The sequence below is a fragment of the Prinia subflava genome, chromosome 18 (assembly GCF_021018805.1).
Source record: "Prinia subflava isolate CZ2003 ecotype Zambia chromosome 18, Cam_Psub_1.2, whole genome shotgun sequence".
Lineage (NCBI taxonomy): Eukaryota > Metazoa > Chordata > Aves > Passeriformes > Cisticolidae > Prinia > Prinia subflava.
The window spans coordinates 3,725,299-3,751,628 of NC_086264.1; the positions used below are offsets into that span (position 1 = coordinate 3,725,299).

The following is a 26,330-nucleotide window of genomic DNA, read 5'->3' on the forward strand; positions in this document are numbered from 1 at the left end:
CAGGTGTGCACTAGAGCTGTGGTCTGCAGTTGTCCCTGCAATTCTCCTCTGCTTTCATGCAGGTGGGTGGGACACCACCAGGTGATCTTTCCAGCTGTGTTGACAGGGCATCTCTGGTGTTTCCTTTCAAGATGTGGTAGTGAGCGGTGGTGACTCAGAGTCTGCATTTTGTAGCCGTGCACAGGTGGTGTCCTGGTGTCTGGACATGTGCTAGGCCCTGAGAGCCGAAGGAGTTAAACTGCTTCCAAACAGGCCTCTTCATGCTAATAGAGTATCTTGGAGCTGGTCCAGCAGGCAGACACCTGGGTATTATCCAAGCATCTGACATCCCTAGAGAACCAGAGCCTGGATGAGCTTTGTAAACTCTCAGAAATCTTGGAAAAGAAAGGATGCTTTCCACAGAAAATGGATTTTCAGGGTCAGCTGAAGGACATGACGTTCAAGATCATTGCTTTAAAATAATTTCAGCTGCAGTTAATGTGAAGCAAAGAAGAAAAAAACCCAAGACAGTGAAAGGATAATTAATTCTGAGTTGGAGCTGCAATTTGGAAGGGCTGCATTGTGAAGTGACCCTTTTCCAAATGATACCTGCACTGGCTCTTCTGGGAGAGCCCTTTGCCGTGAAATATTGTGTTGTTTTATTTTTATACTGTATGTTTGTTCTCCCGTGGTGTTACAGAGTGACCTTGAGTTCAGCCTTTCAGAGCAAGGCCCAGTGTAGTGGGAGGTTCTGCAGGGAGCCCTGGCACAGGCTGTGCTGAGCAGAGCCCTCTGGAGCTAGCCCCCTTCTCCATGCCATGGCAGCATGGTGCCTGGCTGTCCCTTGGGCTTATGGCACCCTGTCATGCATCCTGCTGTGTTCCTCTCCCCAAACCACCACAGCATGCATCCTCATCAAGAGAAGTCCTGGAGAACCCCTTTTAGGACAATGGATTATCCCTTTGGAGGGGCACAGTGTCCCTACACCCAGGGTCTCACCCCACAGAGCACTAAGGGAACTTGGGTCAATGGATCACCCTCTTTGGCTCTGACCTGCTCTCGCTGGTGCATCTCCTCCATTCCTAGCACATGTTGTACTGAATTTCTCCAGAAGCTTAGAGATACTTTTTATGAGGAGCTGTTCCAGGGACTGAAGCCTGTACAGAACATGATATTTATTACTGGGCCATTCTGATGTAATTTGAAAAATATCTATTCCTGGCCTACTCGCTCTTCCTCAGCTTACAGAGAAACCAAATAAAAAGTGTCGAGGCCAAAGCTCTAATGAAATTCACATTTTGGACATCAGCTCAGTACAATAATGCATTTCCCACTGTTGTTTCCTAATTTGCCTAATCAACTAAAAGGAGATAAAGTATCACAGAGCCCAACCTCCCCATTCCAACAAGGCAGCGCTGAACCCATCACTTGGTGCTTAAATTTTCCTCACACAGGTTGGTCAAAGCACATAATTTAATCAGTGTCTTGCAGCTCTGCTAGTAGACACCGTCTATACCGGGGCTGACAATCCCAAGCCGCTGTCCCAAGGAACCACAGAGTGTGTGGATAGCCTGGAGAGGTTTTGGGAAAGAGGGGAAGGCATCTCAGGCTTCTGTAGTCCATGCTGTCACAGCAGGGTATTGAGCAATCAGGTTCTGTGCTGTGTAAAAATCCCAGGTAAATCCTTGCTCCAGTGCCACAGTTGGAACAAATGGGTCTCCCTCCCTGTGCCCTCAGGAGATTGTCCAGGGAAGTGAGGAGTGTTGGAGCTTGGGCAGGTGCTCTGGGCCAAGGTGGGGTTTGAGTTAATGCTAACAACAGTGGTGTGGTCATGGAGGAATTTCTCCATTACTTAGATGTCTTGTTACATCCTGAAATGGGCAAGACTCGTGCTCCAGGTACATCTGTGTCCCTGAAGGCAGCTTAGAAGCCGTATGCTGTTTGGAACAAGTTTTCCTAAATGTCCTTCTAAGCAGTGCTGCAGGGAGCTGGGAGCTTTTTGGGTACTGCCCAATTCACCACCCAGAACAAAGCAGTTCAACTTGAAGAACCTGAATGCTGAGACCTGGGACCCCTTTCCTGACTGTGGAGCAGACCTAAGAACCCTACAAATGCTGCAGGATTGGTGCCATTGCCGATGATTTTCTCCTACAATGTGTTGGAGAATTTAGCAGAATTTGAGATTGTGCTTTTAAAGGAGAACCAATCAATGGGTTGTGTTAGGTGTTTTGTTATAATTCACTGGGAGTCAGGAATGGCATTTCGGTGCTGATGGCATTAGAGCAGATCTAAAAATGGTACTAAAATCCACCAAAGTATAAAACCATGTCTGAGTTCTGTTTCTCCAGAGATTTGTCCTGGGCTCAGCTGTGCTCTAGAGTACAGCCAGCTTTGCAGGTAGGGTTTTTGCCTCAGAAGGTTTGTTCCCAGTCCCAGTGAGGATGGCTGTGGTTTGTTGCATTGGGCCCCTGGGCCCTACTGGTACATCCCAGAGCTCCCCAGAAGACAACAGGCCCCAGCTGAGCAGTCCTGTACATTCCCAACTGGGAAAATAAGTTCATTTACAAAATCAAACAGAGCAAGCAAATGAAAAAAAAAAAGTGTGAATTAAATAATATGATTTTGGTGCAAACATGGAAATCAAGTCTTGCTTTTCCATGGGCTGTGTAGCTATCCCTGTAACACAGGAAGAACCATTATGAGTTCACTGCTAAAACCCAAAAAAAGTTATCAAGGCAGTTTCTTGCATCCAAAGTCCCTCATTGCATTAAAAAAAAATACTGCAGCACAAAATTTACAAATGCATCACAAGGACCCACTTGCACTGTTAAACAGATGACACCTATACAGGACCCAAAAATATATAACAATTTTAATTGAGCCAATGCAAAACAGACTTGTGAAATAAAATAGGACATGCCAGGTCTAATAAGACTCTCCCTAGAAATTGTGACATTAGTTTTGTAACAGCACAAAAAGTACTCAGAAGCTGCTCCTTAGCAGATGAAGCACTGCCTTGACTTGCTCACTGCAGCCTCTGAAGTTTCTGCTCAACATGCTGTGTGTTTCTGTGTTTCTGCTCAAAAGCCTGCTGTGGCTTTTTCTGGGAGTGCTATGCCTACCCCTTTGGCCACATGAGGCTGTTTGCCCAGTGTCCTACTCTGGGGCAGCTCTGTGGGCCAGAGCCCTAGCTCTTGGTGAGGACAACAGCCAAGCCTCTTGCTTTGGCAGTTGGGAGGGGGCAGTGCTCTAGCCATACCTCAGTTTGGCATCTGCATCAGGTGGACTGTTAACATGTGCCCTTCCTGCTCCCAGGGCCATAGTGCGATGCCCATTTGGGATGCCCAGCAGTGCATAGAGGCAAGGTCAGAGACAGGTCTTGCCTTCCAGCACTGCAGAGCTGAGCTTCCGAATTTCCCCTCAGTGGCTCTGGTGAAGGAGATGTTCCCTAAATTGAACTACAAAGGCAGGTGGTTCAGGTGCCTTTTCTGCTTCCCAGTGTACTAAGGAAAACACCTGTCCTGCAGCAGAGCAGGATTCCTGTAGTCATGAGGCAGCACTCAATGACAGAGGATCAAATGTGGATTTTTTCCTCATTGATAGCATTGGGTTTCTTTCACGTTTCCCCACAGTCCAAATTGTGATAAATAAAAGAGCCAATTCTTCTGCAGCTGGAAAGGGAGGTTTGGTCTGAAACAATGTAATACAGAATTCCAAGTTCCTCCTACATGCCCAGGAGAAACAGCAGAAAGAAAATCCTAAAACTTCCCCTATTTCGAACTTTCACTTTTGTTTTTTCCCTGGCATTTGTCAGCATGATTTGAACCACGAGGATATATTAAGGTGACAGCAGTGACCAGAGCAGTCTGATGTCACCGCAGGTTTTACAAAGGCCAGATACCTGTGACCTGGGAGTTTGTGAGAATCCCAGGAAAGGGAGGCAAACCCATGTCCTGCATGAGGTGCCATAGCTGAGAGGGGTCAAAGATAACTTTATCTTTGCCACTAAACCTCAGCAACCCCAGGAGTGGGAGCGTTCCAATGTGTGTGATGAGGCTGAATCAAGTGTGTAAAACAAACTGCAGCGTGCAAAATGCAGAGTTGTGGTATCACACTATGGATGATCGGAAGAGGAATGTAGCACAGAAATTTCCTGCAGGAAGATCCCCAATAGGAATTAGTACCAGCCAGCCGGGGCTCTTCTGCAGTGCCTAGGGCTCAGGATGAGCCTGCATCGCAGCACTCAGAATTCCCTCTCATTTCACCTTAGATCAGCCTGATCCAGCTCCCCTGGGTTACACACAACAGGTTCACGCCTGACAAATGCTGTTGTTCCTCTTAAATCAAAAAACTGAAAGAGAACACAGCAGAATTATTTTTTAATTCATAATAACTCCAGCCAATGACTTCTGCTGTTATCAAAATGTACAAAATAAACATAGCCTTGTTATATTGAGGATCTTCTTATTCCCATGAATTCTCCCTTGCCTCACTGGTGAGAGGAGCCCCTCAGAGTTGCTTGGTGGCATTGCTGGGCTCTTTGTACATGGCTCTTAAGGGTTCTCTCAGGCATTCTGAGTACTCCTGCCAAGAAAGTCTCATTTGTGTCATCTGAATCAGTGGATGTTATATCATCCTATGCCTCTTGCCCCCAGAATTATTTGTGATGGACATTCCACACTGTAATAAGGAAACTCTCAGGTATTATCTGCACCAAAATGCAGATTTTGCTGTGGAATCTGCTGTGATATTGTGCCAGTTAGAAGGGAGAAAATCATGTAGAGACACAAAATGCAGTTTTGCTTGGGATCAGCCTTTCTGTGAAGAAGTGCTCATTTCATGGTTTTCAATGGACATAGCCAGAAAGGACAAAAATGGTCAGTGGATTTCTACTTCTGTGTCTCAGTTGGTTACAAATATTCTTTGAGAGGCAGGAGATAAATGTGGGGGAAAAACCCTCTTCATCTGCATGTTGTCCTGTTACACAGTGCAGCTCAGAACACGAGCCAGTGCTCGAGTGGTACCTTGGAATGTGTCACGTGTACATGGAAAATGGAGGAAAAGTAAGAGGGACCCAACTGAGTTTTAACCTAGCATCTGCTGAGCTCAGTGCTTCCAGCTGTGCCACCTCAGCACCTTGAGGAGCAGTGCAGGACCTCACATGTGTCCTGGCACACCTGCCCAGTGTTGACTCTTGGTCTTGCATTGGGCTGGATACTGCACCAAGATTTTGTCGAGGGCTTCAGCTCAGCCAAGGCCATGCTGGTTAGGCTCTGTGGGTCAGTCATCCCTAGCCCAGGGCCAGTGCCACCCAAGCTGTGGTTCTGCAGTGATAGGGCATCCCTGCGGGCTCTTAGGGGTTCTGGTTGCATGACTGATGCTTCACAAGGCATGAGCAGCATCCTTGAGGTGTTCGAAGGGTTCTTCCTGGCCATGGGCAGCCAGGACCTCAGGGTGCAGCTATGGCAACTTTCCCAGCCACGCTGTGCACAGGAAAGTGGGCTGCCTCTGGAAGTCAGTACCATGGGTCACCATGGCCCTGGAAAACGGAGGTCTGAGCTGTGGGAACGATGGGGAGGCTACGGAGGAGGAGAAGACGGAAATAATGACTGAAACTTAGATAATAATTTTATTTATAGTCTAATGTGCAGACTGTTGCTGATGAGGCTACCAGTGACATAAATAAACTCAAGCAGAAGATGTAAGCGAGTGGATAAATGTAAAAGCATCTTTGGGCAGTGCCGCCGATTTGGACATAGACCAAGGGAATTACTTCTGTCCCTTGCGATTCCAATGAAGAGCACAAAGGAGATAATTAGCCCAGGATGCTCCGCATTGCTCTTTCCATCTTGCACACATTCATGCCCACCAAATGTGAAATGTTCGCCTTTTCCCCTCCAACGTGATGGTTGTTGAACTTATTTTTAGTGTCATTTGATAAGCCTCCCTGCTCGCAGAGAGACATCCCACTGACCCAGCCACTGGTCATTGTCTATACCAGTTCCCATCAAAGCGGGCGCGCTTTGTCAGGTTTCGACTCGAATATCCATTCTGCCTCTGAAGTACAGTATCGAAAGTGACTGGATCATTTGAGCCTTTTTCTTCAGCTGCTCCCTCCTTCCTCCCCCACAGTGTTTCCGCTCACGCTAACATAATTTGGCATCGTCGACGTGACACGACACTGGTTTTTCTGAAAAATTCTAATACATACATTGTCGATGTTTGGTGATGGCCGGCACTTCCATAAATTTAATTTCTGAATTGATGGAAAGAGGTCTTTCCCACTGCGGAATCATACCCAACACTCGGCGCCCCCTCCGCCACTGAGGAACGCACATACAGTAATAGGTCATTCAATGTCAAAAGGCATAAAAAAGATGAGCAAAATCTTCACAGGCTGCTGCTTGCTGTTGCCTTTAATTATATTAATTAAACTTTGAAATTCTCATGCAAAGAGAGTTGCTGGCTTGTGACGCTGAAGAGCCCTTGGAGATTTGCGGGGGGAAAAAACCCTGAGATACCAGCTTTGTGGCTACTGCTTTTTTTAATCTAAAAAAGAAACACACAAGCCTACGACTGCTAGGTATGTTTATAGATGATGATGTTTTATGCGCTACTGAACTGTGAATGCAGGGAAGGGGAAAAAACCACCAGCCACAGTGTCAAGGTCTTGAAGCATCAGTCCCTCCAACTCGGCTTGAGATCTCTGCTTACAGGCTGTCTTCCCATGGAATAACGCTCTAGTAATTCCTTCCTGTCCTGGGTGCATAATGAAAGAAAGGTGTCTTCAAAAACTAAAGGGCAAAGTCTTGCTCGCTACTGATACCTCGAGGCATCCTTGTCTACATTTTGTCATGCGTGTGCACTTTTCAGTGTTAGAGTGACAAGATTTCCAGTCAGAAGGTTCCCGTAAGGCACGATGGAGGGAGCTGGCAAGGGTTGGGGATCTGACATGGCTCTGAGGCACTCGGCTCTGCGCCTGCTTAGCCTGGTGGGAATTGTTATCTTCTGCCCGTGGCGCGTAGTCCCTGTGTAAATACCACGTGCCTCCACTGTAGCGGAGGAATGCTGCGTCGCCACTAAAAGCACATTGCATCCTGAGAATCTGTAGTCCTTAAAAAACAGCAAATAATAAAAATAGAAAAGCATTCTCATCTTTGGTGTCTGTGCTGTCCCTTCGGTGTTGCACAGAGCGAGGCATACATGGCACTGCTCTCCGGGGCATGGGCAGAGCACCAGTGCGCAGTTGGAATGCAGGCTCCCGGAGCAGGGATGTGGGAACCTGCAGAGCTCAGGCACAAAGATGGTCCAAGGCATGCAAGGAAGGGCTAGGTTCTCTCAGCTGGGTAGGACAGTGGCAATGTGGCTGTCTCTCCTCCTGGTATCTGCTTCTTCTCCTCTACTGAGAGGGAACTCGAGTGAAATTGATACAGCGGCCCTGAGGGAAGAGAGAAGCTGTTACTGGTAGAGTAGCACACAGACAGAGGTTGCTGAATGCTAGAAGGAGGTAGTAATTGAAATTCAGATGTTTGGGAAAATAACAAACCCATGAAAAACCTTTTAAGAATTAATGGAAATTACCCAGAGTGAGGCACCACATTTGCCTTACAAATGCAGGCTCTAGGCAAGCACAAGAACACAGGTGACACATTCCAACACTCCCAGGCCTTCTGTGAGCGTAATTCACAAATTCTGGCAAGCTGCAGTGAGCAAACCCAAACCCATCTGACCGTGGGAAGGGGAGAGCACAGAGAAGGCAGATCCTGCCCCCAAATCTTCCCTGAGCCAGGTCCTCATGCAGTGAGCATGGATAGATGTGTTAGTTAGCAGAGTTGCTGCTGATCTGAAACTGCATTTTATTAGCAATAACCCTAGCTCTGCAGCTACAGACTCTGTACTTAGAATCTGTAAATTGCTGTGCACAGAAGAAAAAGGGATTTCTTCTGATGCCATATCCATAAAGGGGTCCAGGTAAATCCTGACAGCTTTCAGTGAAGCAGAATGAAACAAATCCAACAGCAAAATCTTAAACCTTTTTTATTCACTTGGAGCTCATTTAAATGCCTAAACCCCCACAGGGTCATGGGGTGTTGGAGTAAGGTGTGCTGCCTCAAAGCAGCTTTCTGGCACAGCAGCAATTCCTTCCCTTTGGTCACAGGCGTCTGTCAAGGATGGTGCCACATGAACAGTGCTGGCTTTGGAGCAGGCAGCACTGCTTGTTCTCTGAATCCTTATTTCTGCTTTAAGAGATGCACTGTTGGAGGGAAAGTACTGCTTTCTGCTCAAACCTGGGAGATTATGGAATTGCCAAAAGAAATTTGGGATAGATTTCATATTCCTGTAATTAATTTAGTTTGATCTTCAGGTTTTTTTGGGTATCAAGGAGGGTAATGGCAAAAAGTTATCTGGCATGACTGAAGCGGGTCTTGTCTGGCACAAGAGGAGCAGTGTTCTCATCAGTGAGTTTCCTTATGTTTCAGTTCTGGTTCTGTCAGCTGTTTAAGAAATATAAAGCTGGTGAAAAGGTGGGGACAGGAACTGTAGGAACTTCCAGCTGCCACCATCTATATTATAAATGTAGAAGAGATGCAGAGAGGTAAATCATGGAATACTTTAGGCTGGAAAAGCTCTTAAGATCACCCAGTCCAGCCATTCCTTCATCACTGTCAAGGCCACCACCATCTCCCCAAGTGCCATATACATGGCTTTTCTGACTGAATGAATAGTTCTATGCAGAGCAGGGAGAGAGAAGAACCTTAAACGAGCACTGCCCTTTCTGATTCGCTACTCATCTCCCACATGTTTGCACCCAACTTCTTTATTCCATGACTCATGGAGAAGGGAGGAGAGAAAGAAGTTGTGTAGTCAGGCAGACTCTTGGCTGTGTCACTGGCAGGGAAAACACCCTGAGCTGGGGAACCTCAGAGCCCTAAGAAATACCAGCTCTCTAAACACTGTCAGCATCAGACGGTAACATGTAGTAACAAATACAGTCAGTTTAAGTGGGAAGTTCAACCGTTTGCATTCTAGATGGGCAAACTGAGGCAGGCAGAACATAAAAGGCTGATGTTCACTTGTTAAGGGTTTATCACTTCAGATCAATATGAGCTGCAGGTTTTCATTACTAGAAACTCAGTGATGTGACCAACAGCACTGTCTCCTGCAAACTGGTGTGGAGAAAAAGCTGTGGACTTATGCAAGTCCTTCCTCGAAAGACATCCAAAACCTCCCATGCAGTGATAGCTGTGTCATCACTGAGACCAGCTTTTAGAAACAGAATATTAAATTCTTCTTCTGATTAATACGACCTTTACAGAAAGAACTCCTTACTCAAGTATAAGCACTATTTATTAAACCTTAGTCTCATCAGTCTGGTTTTGGACTTCACAATTAAAACATGCATGTTTTATGTAACAAATTCCACCAATGCATTCCCATCCTGGTGGCATTGCCAGGATACCCTAGTGTGGGGAACTAGTGTTACACTTGTGTCCCTGTGCTCAATTAAACCATCAGTCCAACCAATTTGAGTTCTGACGTACCATGCCTTGTAAATCACTGGCTCATAAACCTTAACAATACCAACATGTAGTCAGTATGAAATTGCACTAAATTAGCGATTTAGCACTAGAGTAATTAAAAAATGAGTTATGCATGCATTTGGTGATCTTTGTAGGGAATATGAGATCTATCTCCATGCACCAGATCCAATATGAAAAACCTAACCCTTTATGCTCACAGATGCACCAGAGGTACTACAGGGGAAGAATGTGGCAGGTCTTGAACAGCAACAAAAAAGAGGAAAGGGATCTATGGCAAGGGGGTTTACCTAAGAAGGAGTTCTTTTATATTACATCAAAGCCATTTCTTTGGTTGTTGAATTTCTTACTGCATCTAAGTTACTGGGCAAGGTGGAAAAAATTCTCACAGGGGGTGCGTGCTCACACCAAGCCCTAGGTTAGAGCCTCACTTGGCAATGCCCAAAACAAGGCACCAAGAGGGGCCTGCAGGAGCAGCTCTCCTTCTTATGTCCCTCTCCAAGCCCATATGGCTTTGTGGGCAGTGCTAGGGGCAAGGGGGAAGGAGAGATCACTTTGGGACAGTGTCCACCCTGGGCCTGGAGCTTGGCCATTGACAGTGGTGAGCCAAGTGTGACAAACATTTTGGGGTGTCTGTGAGCAGACACATGGTGCCGTCTCGCAATCCAAGCAGAATTTTGGGCTCTGGCAGGAGTAGGAGAACATGGCAAGGGCTCCTCTGGAGCTCTTTCAGTGTTCATCTTCGATGTTCATTAGGAATTCAGAAAGAGCAGGTGATGCAGGCTGGATCTGGGATGGAATGTGACCACATTGCGCCTCCAGGCTGAGCTGTTCTGCCTGGTCTCAAGTGCATGTCCTTGTGTGTTTCCTTTAGCATGCCAAGTAGTTGTATCCATGGGAAAAGTTTCCATAGATGGCACTGCTGATGTGTTTAGCATCTGGCTCGGGACTAAGAACAACTGCTTTCTGCAGAGGAGCACTTGGCAGTGCTGTTCTGCCAGGACAGTTGTTGCTCTGCATGGTATCCAATGTCCTAAAAGCTTGGCTTCTCCTGGCCTTGGAGGACTGAGATCCCCATCGCCCATTGCTGAGACTCGTGTGCTCCTACCTTGGCTTCAGTGTCCCATGAAGAGCACACGCCCTTTGGGGATTTGGCATTGATCCTGCACTCTGTGATCAGTGCCTGCAGAGCCATAAGGAGAGGGCTTCAGAATAATGTCTCTCCCAAGACATGTATTGTACCTTTGTCTTTTCTGTTGCCCTGTCCTCACAGCACTACCAGAGCATCTTCCATCCCCCATAGGCACATCCCTGTGAGCACACCCTGTGTCCCTGGGAAGTGGTCTGCTCCTGACAGCTCCCCAGGGCAGCCTGGGCAGGCTGTTGCTGCAGTTTGGGTCAGCAGGCAAGAACTTGCTTAATCTAATTCTATTTCTTCTCACATGCACCCTGTGGCCCAGCCTGCACTTTGCCTCTAAGGATCGAAATTGAGAGCAGTTGGTTCTTCCCTGTAGCCCTTGCACTAACAGACAGAACTGTGTATGCATTTTCCTCTTTGCTCATGCACGGGAACAGGCCATTTCCTACTTTCCACACCTCTTCAGAATCATTACGTCCCCATCTGCTGCTCACTGGGATAACGAATGTGCTTTGGGCCTGCACACTTGTGTGCAATGGTGACAATAAAAGGGAATTCTGAGGGAGTAAAGCTGGGAGAGATTCAAACTGGGCACTGAGGTGCCTGCCTCAGAGTCCTGTTTCCTTGCTAAATTGATCCTGGCACTTCCCCTGGGCAGTGGGAGTGGAATCAGAGCACCTTTGCAGGGCCAGACCATGCTGTCCAACAGGGCCCTCAGTAACCTCCCTGTTCAGGAAGTGGTAGAAGCAGCATTACCTAGAGCCTGTGTTACCTGGCCAGTCTGGACACTAAAATTCCTCTGGCATTAAATCCAACTGCTCCTTCCCTGGCTCAGCTGCCCGAGATGTATTTCAGTTACAACACTCCCTCACCCTATAAATACCCACTGACAAGTGTACAGCTGAAGGGATGTTTATATGTTGTAAGATCACTCTTTACTGTGGAGAAGGGCTGCTAACCCACTCCATCCTATGTGCAGCTCTGAACAGCCCTCAGGGACTGGATGCTGGCATCTCTCTCCCACTTGCTCTTTGTACCATAATGTGGTAATCCCTTGTCCCAGATCCCTGGAAAGATCAGGGCATTGAGGACATTTGAAACTGGCTTCCCATTCTACTGACACCAAGCCCAGGGCTGTGCTGCCTTAGCACTCCTCTCTGCCCACCCAGGTGTCACCAGCACGTCTGTCTGATGTCAGGCAAATTCATTGCCAGTTTTCCGTCTCACCTGTGGCAGAGCCCACACGCTGCCAATTCTGCAGGTGGCACCTGGAGAGGTCCTAGTGGGCATCCCTGAGCCATGGTGTGGGAGAAGGACTTTAATCCCCAGAGAGCTGCCTCACAGGACGACCCACTACTACAAGGACATTTTGTCACACAAGTCATCAGCAGTAATTCCTTAGAGAAGTGCTTCTGAATCAGTGTTACTGCTGCAGGCACCAGGATTGTTCCTGGAGCTGCTTGAGGCAGCTTTTTTTGCCCAGAATTCCTGAATTGCTGGCTGAAACACCTGTGACAGAACTGAGGTGAGCTCTGAGCTCCAAGAATACTACAGGATGGGCTCAAAGGCCTTCTAAAGTAAGAACAAAATCATGAAAAGAAACTACAACTGAATGGTGCCCTAGCAAGAATTTGGGGTTTTGCTTGAACAAATTTTGCCAGCACCTTCAGTGGAAAGGCATATTAATTTGTGTATTTTCATCAGATTTAGGTAATGTAACCTCCTAGCATCTGTGCATGGACCTCATGATCTTTCCCAGCAATCCCACAGTCCTGGAGGTCAGCTTCCAAAAGTCACAGCGTCTGGGGTCCAGGAACTGGTTTCACAAGGGAACCCAAAGAAAGGCTGCTGTGAGGAGAAGGTGCCAGCACAGTTACAGGTACCTCACAGCCACCTTCCACCCCTTGCACCTGCCTTACCTGCGGGAAAAAAAAGGGCAGGAAGACAGGACTAAGTTGTTTTTAAAAATAGTTCCTATCTTTTGCACCTGATAAATGCTGTATTTTGGAGCACAGGGCAACAAACAAAACCTGACAGGGAGAGGTTCCAAAGAGGTAGTTTAAAGATGCTAGGTTGGAAGATGTTATTTTTCATTACCTGTGATTTAGACATTTGTTTGGAGCACACATGAGGTAGGTAGGGCATGTTTATGTGTGAAATGCTGCTGTTGGCTCATGGCATGGCTCATATGCACTTTGTACTCACTGTATGGATGGAACTACACACAGCTGCTGCTGCTCTGGGAGCCAAGGATATCTTCAGTGTGCTAACAGCTTGGAAGAAATGCCATTAGAGCAGCGTTTTACCCATGAGCAGCACTTACTTGGGAACTGGGCATATGGACAAGTCAGTACAGTTGCTCCATCTTGGAAGTGCAAGTCACCAGGGATGTATCCCCATGGGACCTGGGTGCAGGGGTTCTGCAGTTCTCTGTGTTCTGTGGCACCCAGCAAGAGCCACCTGCATTCTGCCTGTGTCTCAGTGCCCTGCACCCTGTCATGAACAAGGCAGAATGGAGATGGCACAGGGCTGTAGGCCGCCAGGGAGTGGGCAGGAGCTGGCACTGGACTGTCGTGAACACTGGCCGTCCTGCTGTGACAGGTTTGGGTAGTGAGAAAAGGGAGGGATTTCTTTAATTTGCCAAGTTTTCTGTGGCTGCTGTATTCAGCAGTTCTCCAAATAAACTCCTGCCTTGACCGAGAGTGGTTGTGACAAGCTGCCTCTCCTGCAAGCCGGCCTTCCAGGGCTGGGAGGAGGGAGCGCCGAGCTGCTGAGCCGGCCAGTGGGCCTTGGGGGAGGATAAAACTGGCTGCGTTTGTAGCATCTGCTTCAAAATGAGATTGTGGCAAATATTTTATTCAGCAGAGCTGGAGGTCTCCTGTCTCTAGAGGGCAGGAGTTGGTTGTTTTCCTCATGCAAGGCAAGCATTGCTTATGCGAAAGGATGTGGAAATGGCCTGGAGAGTCCCTGTTTTTTCCAGTATTGGACTCTTTGGAGGGAGGGCCCTAGCTCATTCTCCCTGACCTTGGCAGTGAGCCTCCCTCACTCCCAGCACTGCTGCCTCCCTGGAAGTACCTCCCTGGCCTGGCAAGGTTTGTCCCTTTCCTAAACGATATGTTCTCAGTTCCAGTGCAGGTGCCTGCCAATGGAGGGCTCTTCTCCTTCAGCTCTCCTTAGTCCTTGGAAGGCAGAGTGAGGCCAGTCCACTGCCACAGGGAAGGTGCTCTATGTCCTGGCACTGGCCCAGCACACACCTTGCCCAGCGTGGACACTCAGCTGCTCATGCATGTCCTGCCAAAACCAGGACACATCTCCTGCCCCCTCCATAGTGACGTGCAACACTGTCCCTGGGACAGCTCCCTCTCCTCCCATTGGACACTGGGAGGTCGGATTGTGATTCATGCTTCCAGGTTAAGCTCTGAGAGCCACATGTGCAGTACTGCAGCATGTGGGGAAGAACAGGAGAGAGGTTTTCTCTGAGTCACGTCTCAGTTCTTTGAGCTCTTCCTTAATCTTCTGCAATGAATCCCTGTGTTGAATGAGGATTGCATTGTTGTTATGGGTGCGTCTCTAGACAGACTGACACTAGGCCTGATCTCTAGTGCCAATTTCCTCATGTCAGCATCCTAACCACCTTCCTCAGTTCAGTACAGAAAAGAAAAAGAAAGATAATCTGCTACTACAGAGGCATCACACTTCAAGTCCTGTAGAATCAAGAATCAGCCTAGTAAAACCATGAATTAGCAAATCCTCATGCTTTGGGGTCTTTTTTATCTATGAGGACAAAGAATATCATAAATATGGAGTTCCTAGGGATGTCACCTCTAAAGCACAAGTTAAACATTCCCATTATTCTTCCTTCCTCCCTTTTGTGCAACCACTGTGAGAAAAAAGCAATTTATCCTTCTCTGAAATCAGGTGTAGCAACAGATAAACCAGAACTGCTGGAAGACCCATTCTCCTCAAACCCCACTTCTCTATCATGACCCCAACTCAGACCTCTCCTAAAATCCTTTAGGGATACCTCCTAGTGTCCTTTTCCCAATCAACTCACTAACCTGGGCCTTCCTGAAGAGAGACTCCTCTTCAGATTGCTCAGAGATTTAAGACCCAGGTGCTCTATGGCTTTAGGTGTGTAAATCATCCAGGGTCATGTTCTGTGCCCATAATGGAGCAACGGCACAGCATTTGGATCCTGGCCCATGGATTATACAGCATCTGACTGGCATGTAGCAATGGTTTGTAAGGAGAGAAGGCAGCCCAGTTCTGTGGTATTTAGGACACTATGGAAATAATTTTAAGCTAGTTATCATACAATTACTACGACCAAAAATTCCACTTCAGAAATTCTGTGGGAAGATGTCAATCTGTTTGAAGCACTAGGCAGGGCTTAAGTGGGGGCTCTTAGGAGGAAGACTAATAAGGCTGCAGCAGGAGGGTGCAGCTCCCTGGGGCTCTGCCTAGTGGCACTGGCTCTGACTCTGCAGATGGGAAGGGAGAGCCCAGCAGGACCCTTGTTCTGCACACACAGTGCATGTGGCAGCCTTCTAGATGCCACTGTAACCCAGCCGTCCCAGCCCTATAGCTGGTGACAATTCAGTGCTGCTGACACCAAGCACTGGGCCAGGAAGAGCACGGGTGCCAGGCTGTTCCCCACCCCTTAGCCACATCAGCTTCCCTGGTACCACAAGAGTAAACTCTTCTTCCTGCAGATAACCCGCCCCCCGCCCCAGCACATTGTTATGCTTGGTTGGAATGCCAAAGGAATTAGTAATTCACACTTTTCAGATATTTGGGCATCCCACTCCCCAGCAGCATTCTCTGATTTCTTACTGCCAAGGCATTTGCTATAACTCCCCTGCAGATGCCAGTGTCACTAAGTTACCAGCTCTGTTAATTTTAAGATGCTGGTTCTGCTCCTGTGTGCCTTGTTGAAAATCAGGAATAGTTCCTTTAAAGGCAGCTGCATAAGGCTCGTGGCACTGGAATGTGAAGGATCCCCGGACTGGGCAGTGACAGGGTGTGGTCAGGCTCCTTCCTGGCCTCCCAAGCTGGCCTATCACACACAGTGGTGGGAGCCCCCAGGATGGGTGCACTGGGATGTCCTGTCTTCCTGCCTTGGGAATGAACGCTGGCCTGGGAGTGAACGCTGTATTTCCTGGAATGTTTTTTCCTCACTAGAAGTCCCTGCTACAGATGTGCCTATGGAGACAACCCTGTTCTCCAGCAGCCAGGAGAGATGTCCTGTGGAAACATGGTCAGGCTGAGTTTAGTCCCTTCCCTGTGCATTTTCCTAAATGTCCACTAGCGGTGACTATTGGAAAAGGAGATTTGGTGGGGTGTTTGTTTGCTCCAAGTGCTGAGGAGGGACAGGGTATTTATGGGATTTATTCTGTTGCTGCCAGACCCTGTTCAGATCCCCTGACTCCCAACCCCTCTGTGCCTCTTTTCCTCTTAGAAGCTCTTCCAAAAACCATGGGAATCAGAGCAGACTGTTGAGTTTGTTCTGGTTTTCTGTTCCCACCTTTGCCCTTTTCCCTTCACTCAGTTTAATTTGTAAAATGAGGGAGGGCTTTGGAGGGGCTTTGTTACACGTAAACCCAGAGATGGTGGCATTAAGTGCATTTGCTAAATTAATAAAGAAATCTGCTCATTTGATGTAGGGCTCTGTTGTTGATTTGGGAACAGTGAGCTCTTGCAAATCTCAGCTTTCACCTTGCCAATCCCCATATCCCTCTAAGTGCACTGCAGTTCCTTGGAACCTGTTGGGGGTTGGTGCTGGCATCTCTTCACTAGATCACATTTATGCATTAGTGCCATCTGTGCCTGCTGCACCTTCTGTGAGCCAGCCCGGCCAAGTGACTGGCAGTTACCTGGGACTGCACACAAAAGGAGAGGGAGGAGAAAGGGGGGAAGGAGGAGACACATCATTAAGGATGGCATCTAAAGCTTCCTGTGTGCTAGTGGGTCTGGGGAGCAAAGACTTGCACTGTCATCCCTCCCTGCCACTGCTGAGTCCTTTCTCTCTAAATAAGAGAAAATACCTGTCTCGTGGCATTCAAACCACTTCTTCCCGTCCTTGTGTTCTGGAGGAGAGACAAAGTGCTGGGACATGAGAAAAGAAGCTGCTGCAGTCTGGGGAAAGTTTGGGGACAATGCTGGGCTTTGCACTGCACTGTTTCCCTCAGGGCAGGGCTGGGCCCAAGCAGTGTGTGGTTCTATGAACATGTGGCTGGGGGTAGGCAGGAGGGAATGCAGGGGTGGCCATGCTGGTTTATCCATTTGCCTTCTGTTCAGGGTCTCTGCTAGTAAAAAAACCTCATGTGTGAAACAGCCTCTCAGGAGTTCTCCCTGTCAGTAATGGGAGAGGGGAACGTTTGCTGCTGTTCCTGTGCGGGGAGCTGAACTGCTCCCAGCACTCAGGTCCACGTGGATGGAGTCTGTGCACTTAACAGATCATGAACTCCCAGCTGAAAGTTTGGATTGATCTGTCCTACACAGGCAGGTACCAAATACAAGAGCAGAGAGAAATACAAATGGAAGAGTTCTTACACTGAACATAACTGTGTGCTAAGAATTTAGAACTGAATTATCTGGCTTAGAAATTAATTAAATCATTGCAGTGTCAGTCTGTCCAGAAAATTAAGGTGCCTTACCCAGCCTAACTTACATCATGGAAGGAGCACGAGCTCCTGGTAGGGGTGCTGGGCAGCCTCTCGAGCTGCGCACCCTTCCTGTTGAGGCTGAGGAGTCACACCTTCCTCTGAAAGCAGGACTCACCTCTGTGTGCACCTGGACACTGCCCAGAGTGAGGGAACTGTTCTTCTCATAACTAAGTTTATAAGTATTTACATATAATAAGTATATATTTCTGATTTTTTTCTGAATGACCACTTTCACATTGTGGAGTCTTTTCCACTTAGAATATGATACTTGGAATTCAAGATTTGCTTTTTCATTCTTTCCATATGTTCTATGTTAAACATATGCTATACTTTATATTTAAAAACTATCAGCAGACCGAAAAAAATTGCCCACACCACATGACAAAAATATGTTTGCTTCATTATCCAAAGCTGCTGGGTTTCTGTAGTTTTTTATCAGGCAGGGGGAAACACTCTCAAGGGCAGTCTCAGAATGGGAGGTAACTCAGAGGAGCTGTGGAGAGAGGGAACATCTGGTTCTCACTAAAGCACAGATACGGCTGGCCAGAACTTAGAGCTGTACACAGCCTGGTTGAGGTGGTGATTGAGTTGTCATCTTTGGAATTAGGGAAGGAAGCACCTCCACTTAATTCAGGAATTGGCCTTGAGTACTTGGGTAACACTTGAACCAGCCTCTCCTGAAAAGCTGCACTGATGCAAAAGGAAATGGAACAGCATGTGCCGGGCGTGTAGGCCTCTGCTCAGCGCCCTCCCATCCTGGCTGTGCTGACCCAGATTTGCTCCTAGGTGTGGAAGTGCAGATGGCTTGTCTTGGGGAGGCACACACCTGGGCACAACACAGGGCCAGGCCAGCATGGGCATCCACCCTGCAGTGCTGAAACACCAAGGAACACACTCCCCACAGTTTCATATCTGCCTGGCTTGGAAGGCTGGCTGGAGCTGGGGGACTGGGGGATGGCACTGCCAGGGACAGTGTGCTCAGGGGCTACTCCCAGAGCCCAGCTTGAGCCCCGGATGCACGAGGCCTTGAGGAAGGGCACATCAGATCTCCCCAAAGGAGCTGTGCACCCTGCAGAGGGCCCTGACACAACTAGGAGATGTGTGGGTACAACTCCCTCAGTGTCACCAAGAGTCTTGCTCTGAGCTGCCTCTTGCCCTCTGCCTGAGGAGACACTTGAGAATGCTACCAAGAGGAGGACACAAGGCTTCTAATGGATTTGACAAAAATTTGAATTATCCCACTGAGAGAGATTCAAACTGCCTGAGGGATTGGATTGGTTTGACTGGACAAAGGAAAGGAATAGCCCCCACAAAAATTCCTGTCTGAGAGCTAGGAAATGGTTGGGAATGGTTAACTGGAGGTAAGGTGTAGGAATGCCGTGATAAGTGCTGAATTTGGGAAAAATGGCAGGGTTTGTCACTGCTATTACAGAACCGAATTGTGTGGTTGCCATGGCAACATGGTATTTTGTTGTGCACAGAACTGAGCCGTGGGCTGCCCAGTGCCCTGCTCCCCCCTGGGTTTAGGGCTTTTCCAGGACTCTTGGACTCACAGTCTGGAAGGCAGAAGGCAGTGCCCTGGCATCCTCCTACTAGGTATGGATATTTTAAACTTTATCACTGAAATCACTGATAATTCAGACCTTGTCTCTGGAATTACCTGGTAAATGACCACAGCAGCATTCAGAACTAAAAAGCAATGAGGTGTGCACAATTACCTTCTGAAGCTGCAGCCACACATGGACTGAAGCCTGAATTTAATTGCAATACGGGTAGATTGGTGCCTTTTCTACATACTTTTGCTGATGAGCATATCAGCTCTTTGGAGTTGAAAGCTCAACAGAACCAAAGCCTGCAACTGGCAAATTAGAAACTTCTAAATAAAAATTCTCTGAAAAAATGAAACATAGGTTCAATTATAGTAATTAGTTGCATATTTCAAATTATATTTTCAAACAGGTGTAGTTAAATGAGTAAAAATAGCTTTGTGAACTGTCCTCAAATGGCTTACATGCATTTAACTGCAGATAGTGAGGGGCTTATTGAAGCTAAATGATTTCTAAAATTTTTAAATGACCCATGCATGTTGTAAGGGGCCTTGTACCAGCTGTAATAAAATTCAATCCAGCTGGTCTGTCCTTTGCCCATGCAAGGCCTTACTGACATAAATGGCCCTTTTGAGGCCACTTTGCTTTTGTAAAACCCCCTGGTTCTAATTATACCTTTGCATGAACCAGAGGAAGTTTCAGTCTGTGAGTTACACCTGCCAAACAAGTACACAAATGCAAGCCCTTTTTTTCCTGGACTGATCCTGGGGCTCAGTTCACACAGGAAGGTGCACTAAATCCAGCAGTGTCCTGTAACACTTCATTAGAACGTGTGAAATGTAAAGATACTGGGAAATACAGTTAGCAAATACACGTGTAAAATCTAGCCAAACAATCAGAAAAATTTTCAAAATCCAACAAACCAAATCCCAGCAGGACCAGCTGGAATGTGGTCAGTCTCTGCACTGAATCCAGTCGTATTCCAGGGCAAAGTCTTTCTAAAGTAAAGGCTATTCCTGCAGTGCTGCGGCCTCGCTACCACAGCATTATAAATTAATGCCAGAGATGCCAAAAGGCCCCTTAAGTAGAAAATGTCAACATGCAAATGTTGAGCAGGAGATTCACAGGAGCACTGAGAGCCTCCAGGTCCCCCTGGGAGGGTTCCTGCTCCGTGAAGCCCTAGGAAAGCCTGAGCCCCCAGTCCTGCCACAACAGCTTTGCTGGTGGAAGCACATTCCCCTGCAGATTGGGGGAACTTGTGCCACGGCCCCTGTGGGGCAGTGTGTGGAAAAAAATCTTCCACTCTGTAGAGGAGCACATGAACTCAGCCAGGGCCTCCCCACAAAGAGCCAGCCTGCACTTGTGCAAAGCTGCAGCCTTCAGAGAGGCTGGCTGGGGAGAAAGGAACAAGTAACATGGAAAGACGAGCACACAAAAATCCCTTTGCTGCTGGAAATGAGGGATTTACACTTCATTGATGACAGCATTTGGTAAGTTAGGAGAGCTTAGTACAAACTTCTAATTTGCTCAAGGCACAGCCTGTATGATCTGTGTACGGTTTGTTGTAGGTGCAACATGACCAGGACAGACAAGCAGTGCTTCTCCATGAAGTGTTCCAAGGCCTGTGCATGTGGCACATGGGGACGTGGGTCAGTGGTGGCCTTGGCAGTGCTGGGGAAGTGGCCAGACTTGATGATCTCAGAGGGTTTTCATTGTGACTGCACCAAAAGCTCACCACTGTAATGGGTTCTTTCCTGGTGTCTTATCAAAGTGAGGACTGTAGAAGTTAGGTGTGAAATGACACCAGGAAACACTAAAGAAAAGTATTTCTGTGAAAGACTGAAGTTTTCTGTACCATCGCATTGGCTATGCTGTGTTACCTGTCCAGTCCTGTGGTACCTCTTTGGCAGGACATTCTCACCACGACTTCATTAATACAACTATAGAACAGAAAAAAGTGTTGCTGCTCTTTATCTTTTTCTTTCTCCTTACCCCAGACAAGTGATTTGGCTGTTCCTAATTAAAATGAAGAAAAAGTGGCATAAGCTTAATTAAGATTTTAATTCTGTTAGAGCCTATAGGAATAAATCACTGCAGACTTGGTAGTGACAATCAGAAAATATAGTGCCTGTTCCTCCTCTGTCACAGAGATAGTAACAAATGATGGGGAATCATTTCCTGATGCGGAATCAATCCTAAGGAGACAGGGATGCAAGAGCTTACAAATGCAGGTATGTCTCTAACCCAGGTAAATAACCCTGTGTTTGCACCTATGTTGGATCAAAGTGCGATGAAACTGGCTTTCCCAAATACAGATACAATTCCCGACTCTGGTGCTGGGTTTTTTGGCAGGATTTTGGGATATGGACTCGTTCTTTGGAAGAGTAGGTGAGAAACTGCAAAAAATATGAAACACTGAATTTTTCTAAGCAAAACAATGGCTTTCCTTAGGATTACATAGTGGTGGTGAGCACAAGAATGAAACACAAACACCTCTCAGCTGCTGGCCTGACCATGGCAGGCAGGGTGAAAATGGATAGAAATGAGGCCCAGGCAGCCTCTCCTCCTCAATCCGTACAGAAATCCTGGTTTTACTGTGTTCACAGAATAAACCTGATGATGACCCCCTGACACAGACAAAGTTCCTTAGAGCAGCACCTCAGACTGTACAAATTACATGCATTTTAACACTTAAAAACTGCAGTAATTTTAACAGTTCTATGATTTTATAATGTAGGACTGTATCTTCACTCCTTGGCTAGTAAATTCTCTCCAACAACTCTTATTCTCAGACTTTTTGTATAAGTTTTCAATTCCAAATGAGGAATTCCTTCAAATTCCTTCCAAGAAATTGCCAGCACATTATCAAGGAGAAGGGATAACTGCTAGTTATACAAGACTAAGAATAAAGAAAATGCATCATAAGGACGTTGAACAGGCACAGGACAAGTGCCCTTCATTTTTCTTGACTGGGAACTGGGCTTCTCCCTTGGTTGCTAAGTATTCAAGTCAAGGTTGAAAACTTTCAGCACAGGTAGACAGAACTGAAGCCAATGGTGGCACCTCATCTGTGCAGGGAACAGCAGAGGCTAAAGCAGATCCCCCACTGCCCGGCGTCAGCTCCCAGGTCACTCACTGCTACTCTTAGGTGGGCCCTGCTGATGGGAGCAGTGGCTGAACAGTCTGGCCCTCCTAGGATCATGGCATTGACAACATTCCCAGATCAGACATTTTCATATAGAAAATGTTCCTGTCCCTGAACAGTGACAGAGCTATTTAAACTCTGTGTTCCTTTGGAATCAGCCTCACTGCAGTTTCAGTCAGTCATAGTCATACGCTGTCATCTGAATCATGGATCCCACTTGGCTGGGTATTCCCCTCTTTGCCTTGTTGAAATGAAGAAAAAGAAACTGCAGCAAAGAGGCAGAAATAGCACACCTGTGCTGTGGCCTGTCGCCTTTCCTTCCCAGCTGGATGAGGGTCACACATCCATGCTGTGGCCTGTCCCCTCCATTGTGTCACTATCACCCCCATGTGGGCAGGAGGAGCGACCCAAGCGCGGACTGTGCTAGGACAGACTCCTGCCTGAGTGCTGTGAACACCCATGCCCCTCGCAGGACACTTTCCAGGGGTGTCATCCCAGTGCCTCCCTGGGCTGAGACAGGCCCCAGCCGGCTCCCAAGGCCACGGGGCCATTGTAGCAAAGTGTGCAATTGCATTTTCAATATAATTAGGTGCCTAATTGTGCGCCTGGGCCTGGCTGCTGTATTGTAAGTGGACTTAATGATGATTTATCGAAGAGCTTTCTGGCCACACCTCGCTCTCCAGCCTGGCAGAGGCAGCCACAGGGTGAGAGGTGAGCCTGAGTGCTGGCTTCTCCCCAGCTTTTATTTTAAACTGAACGCCTGTTTCTCTTGGCGTTTTTAAACTATGGGAGCAAAGGGAGAACTCCAACTTCCAGTGTCACCGGGAGACAAGCACACTGCTGCACTAACAGCTGGGAAAAAGAAATTCCAGGGAAAAGGCCAGAGCCAGGCTAATAAATGAAATTTCCATGCGAGGCGTCCAAAAAGTGCTGATGTTGAACTTGCCCAGTGGTGTGTTGTTAGGCAATAAGATGTACCAGCCAAGGTCAAAAGGGATCTTCTTCCAAGACAGATAAATTCTCAGTGTCCTCTCTCAGGATTATCCACCTGCCTTTAAACTCAGAACTGCCTGAACTGCGACACTGGACTTCTCAGGGCCTGGAGTTCTCAGCTTAGCTGCACAGCCACACAGTTGGACACTTAATAGATACCGCACTGTGAAAATATCTATTATTTCCCTTTAGTGAAACACTTTTTAACTACAGCATCCAATCACTCTTTATGGCATATGATGTCAAAAAACATTTACTGCACAAGCAGAGATCTGTGTTTCTTTTGCCACACACAATAAATCTTTAGTGTCTTCTCTTGCCATGCATCACTCCACTTGCTCTCAGGAGGCACCATACGCCTCTCTTTCCCTCAGCCTCTTTTAGCAAGGTCACTTTCCAGTAATGAAACAACTTTTCCAGAAGGTATAGTGTTCAATAATTAATATCTACTGATAATAGCTTCCCAAAGCAGCACTTTAAAGCTCTAATGCTCATCACAGACTTGCAGTGTGAAAAACCCTTAAAATAGATCTGAGTAGCACATCTGAAAATATCAGCCTCAGGAAGCTGGGATGTGTGTGACCAAATTTACACCATGGAAACAGACAGACCTGTAGCCCTGGTAGCATAGGAAGGCCAGCCCTTCCTTTCACACCAGGCAGCATGGCTGTACTGCAGGTGTGAGCAGGTCAGGTCACCCTCGTGCATGTGCTCTGTCATCTCCCAAACAGGCACATCTGCTGCTGCTCCTGCTCACACACAGATTCTGTGGGAACAGGGTCCCTAGTGGGAGGATGGTTGGGAAGTGCCCAGCTGCAGGTGCTGAGGTTCTGTGGGTGGTCAGATCATGAGTCACAGGTGGAGGGCAGACCCAGAGTGGCAGCAAGCCCAGAGCACCATTTCCCACTGCTGTTGCAGAGTTCCCTCCTCCCAGCCATCTCATTAGCACCAAACTGGCCTTTCCAGACCATCTCCAGTGACAGCAGCCTTTGAAAAACACAGCAAATGCTGTCCCTGAGCATGCACTAGACAAACCAGGGGATCAGTGTTTCTCCTGGCTGACAGGTGATGCCACCTGACATAGGGCACATGGCTCAGCCTAAACACAGTAGGTGAGGCAGTTATAAAACTGCTCTTCAGAGCCATATCAAGAATAAAGCCTCTGTGCCACAACTTTCTACCTGAGCAGTGCAGTTCTTGATAAATGCAGGTGGGTTTGTGTAGCTTATCCTAGACTGGTGTAAGATCTCACATGGCTTGGCTTTTGTCTCTGCACGAGGTGAAATCTCTGCACCTTAAGCAGAGATTAGAAATAAGAATGTATTGATGGGAGAAAATCTGTTTTATGTGCTCTTCTTTGGCAGCAAATGCCCTTGTCACTGTTTTTACAGTTTAACTCTCCCATTTTCATCCCCTAGAAGTGCAGTGTGAACCCCTTTATCTCGATTAGCAACCCTCTGCTCCCAGCTAGTACTCAAAGCTTGCCAGAGGCATCTCTCCTTCCCCCTTCTGGCTATGGGTTTGTTTCATTAGTTGGCACTCACATCACCTCTGTACATATGCCTCAGTTCTGCTTGACCCTCAGGAGAGCCCTGCGACTCTGCTCAGAGGACACACCGCGTTTAGGAATGTATGGCTGTGGCCCAGTGGGAAGGCACATCTTCCCTGCTGCGGGGGGTACACAGTGCATTGTGTTACTCCTGACTACTTTGAGCCAAACCCCAGTATTACGCTCCTTTCTCTAAGCACAGCATTTCTGGGTTTATAAATCAGGACAAACTGACATCAAACATGCCCTGAGAAGTGCCTTGGAGCATTCACAGAGTGCCAGCTGGGCATGTGGCTGGCTTGGAAGGGAAAGGGCCTTAATTACAATCAGCACAGGAAAAATTTAAAGAAAGAGGAAGAGTTCTCTCAGAGAATGCCCACAGTTCCAATGCACAGATTCCTAGGTACAATGGAAAAGTTATAGCCATTGTATTCTCCTAATCCTTCAAACACCTTTCCTTTTTGTTGTAAATGTTGTTATCAGAGAGAAAACCCTTACTGAGCCACCATAATCGTGGAGCTGATTTGCCCTGATGACCTAAAACCACCTGCTGGGGCCACGGGGATGTAACCAGAGGGGACCAATGGCTGTGCCAGTGTGGGAGCTGGTAGGCTGGGAGGGGCATTCCTTGCATTCCCATCACTGCCCTGGCCGCTTCACTGGGGAGCCTTTGTCTAGGGGAGCTGTTATTTTAGCAAAGGCATGACAGCAACTGGCCTGTGGCTGGGCTGTGGGAGATACTCCAGGTTCAAGACAGGCACCTAGAGCTCCCCAATGGAGCAAACAGAGCTGGGAATAGGGCAGCGAGGCAGTCCTGGGAGGCACAAAGCAGCCCTGGGAAGAGGGGGTGCCCTCAGACATCCTCTCTGTCTCTCCTGGGTGACCACAGGGGCCCCACTGGCACTACTCAAGAGTTTCTGGGGGAATTCCCTAATTCAGGGGTGCTAGGCTGGGCTGGAAACATCTTTCCCAGAATGGAGTGATATCTTCAGAGGACCTTGGGCTCTGCTCTGAATGTTCAATTCTAAATAATTAATTTTCTTTTAATGCTTATTTCTTTCTTTTAAATGCTTATTCTGCCCATCATTTTACAGCCTTTCCAGATTTTAGCAAGTTCTATGTTTTACTATAATGAAAAATAAAATATCATCCATCTACTTGGGTACAGAAAAGTGCAAAACATGCTACAAGCTCCTTTTGCACCTTCACTCCCCATCTGCTCACACAAGCACAGTTTGCATCCAGAAAGGGAACTTCTATTTCACACTAGTAAAGAATTTCTGTTGTTTCACTGGAAAAAGCTGATAATGAACTCCAAGAGAATCTACTCCTTTTTCATTGGATCAAACTGTTTTACAGTGATGGGTGTGGCCTGCTGGACTAAGTAATAGAGACAGGGCAAGGCTGTGGGAGTAAACTGCAGACAAATGTGTCTGAGAAACAACCATTACCTAGGAAGGAGCAGCACTGAGCCTCAGAGCGCCCACGAAGCTGCAGCAGGGAAGCACTATCCCAGGAAGGCTGTCGCCCTATCCCCAAGGTTGTGTTCACAGACAGATGTGTCACTCATCCTGAGGCTGCAGGCCAGGGACACTGCTCCTCTTCCTTGGTCACATGTTCAGCACAGCTTGGAGCCTAGCAGGAGCTGAGCCCACACAGCCAGCTCACAGTCAATGGTCAGGAAATGTTCTGGCTGGGGAACACCTGGCCAGTTTAAAATGTAAACAACTGAAGTGTTATGGGGGGTTTTGTCAACACTTTATGGATCTGTAGTT

At 47.5% G+C, this 26,330-nt stretch overlaps 1 protein-coding gene and 1 long non-coding RNA gene across 2 annotated transcripts in view; one reads left to right on the forward strand and one right to left on the reverse strand.

Moving 5' to 3' along the window:
* Positions 1-26,330, forward strand: part of LOC134559815 (uncharacterized) — a 64,321-nt gene that overhangs the window by 21,554 nt on the left and 16,437 nt on the right. The window lies entirely within an intron of this gene.
* ANTXR2 (ANTXR cell adhesion molecule 2) overlaps positions 5,590-26,330 on the reverse strand; it is a 79,525-nt gene continuing 58,784 nt past the window's right edge. Inside the window, exon 17 of the mRNA XM_063415019.1 lies at positions 5,590-7,417. Coding sequence (XP_063271089.1) covers positions 7,379-7,417 — 39 coding nt within the window. The 3' untranslated portion in view covers positions 5,590-7,378. The remainder of the gene's footprint in view (positions 7,418-26,330) is intronic.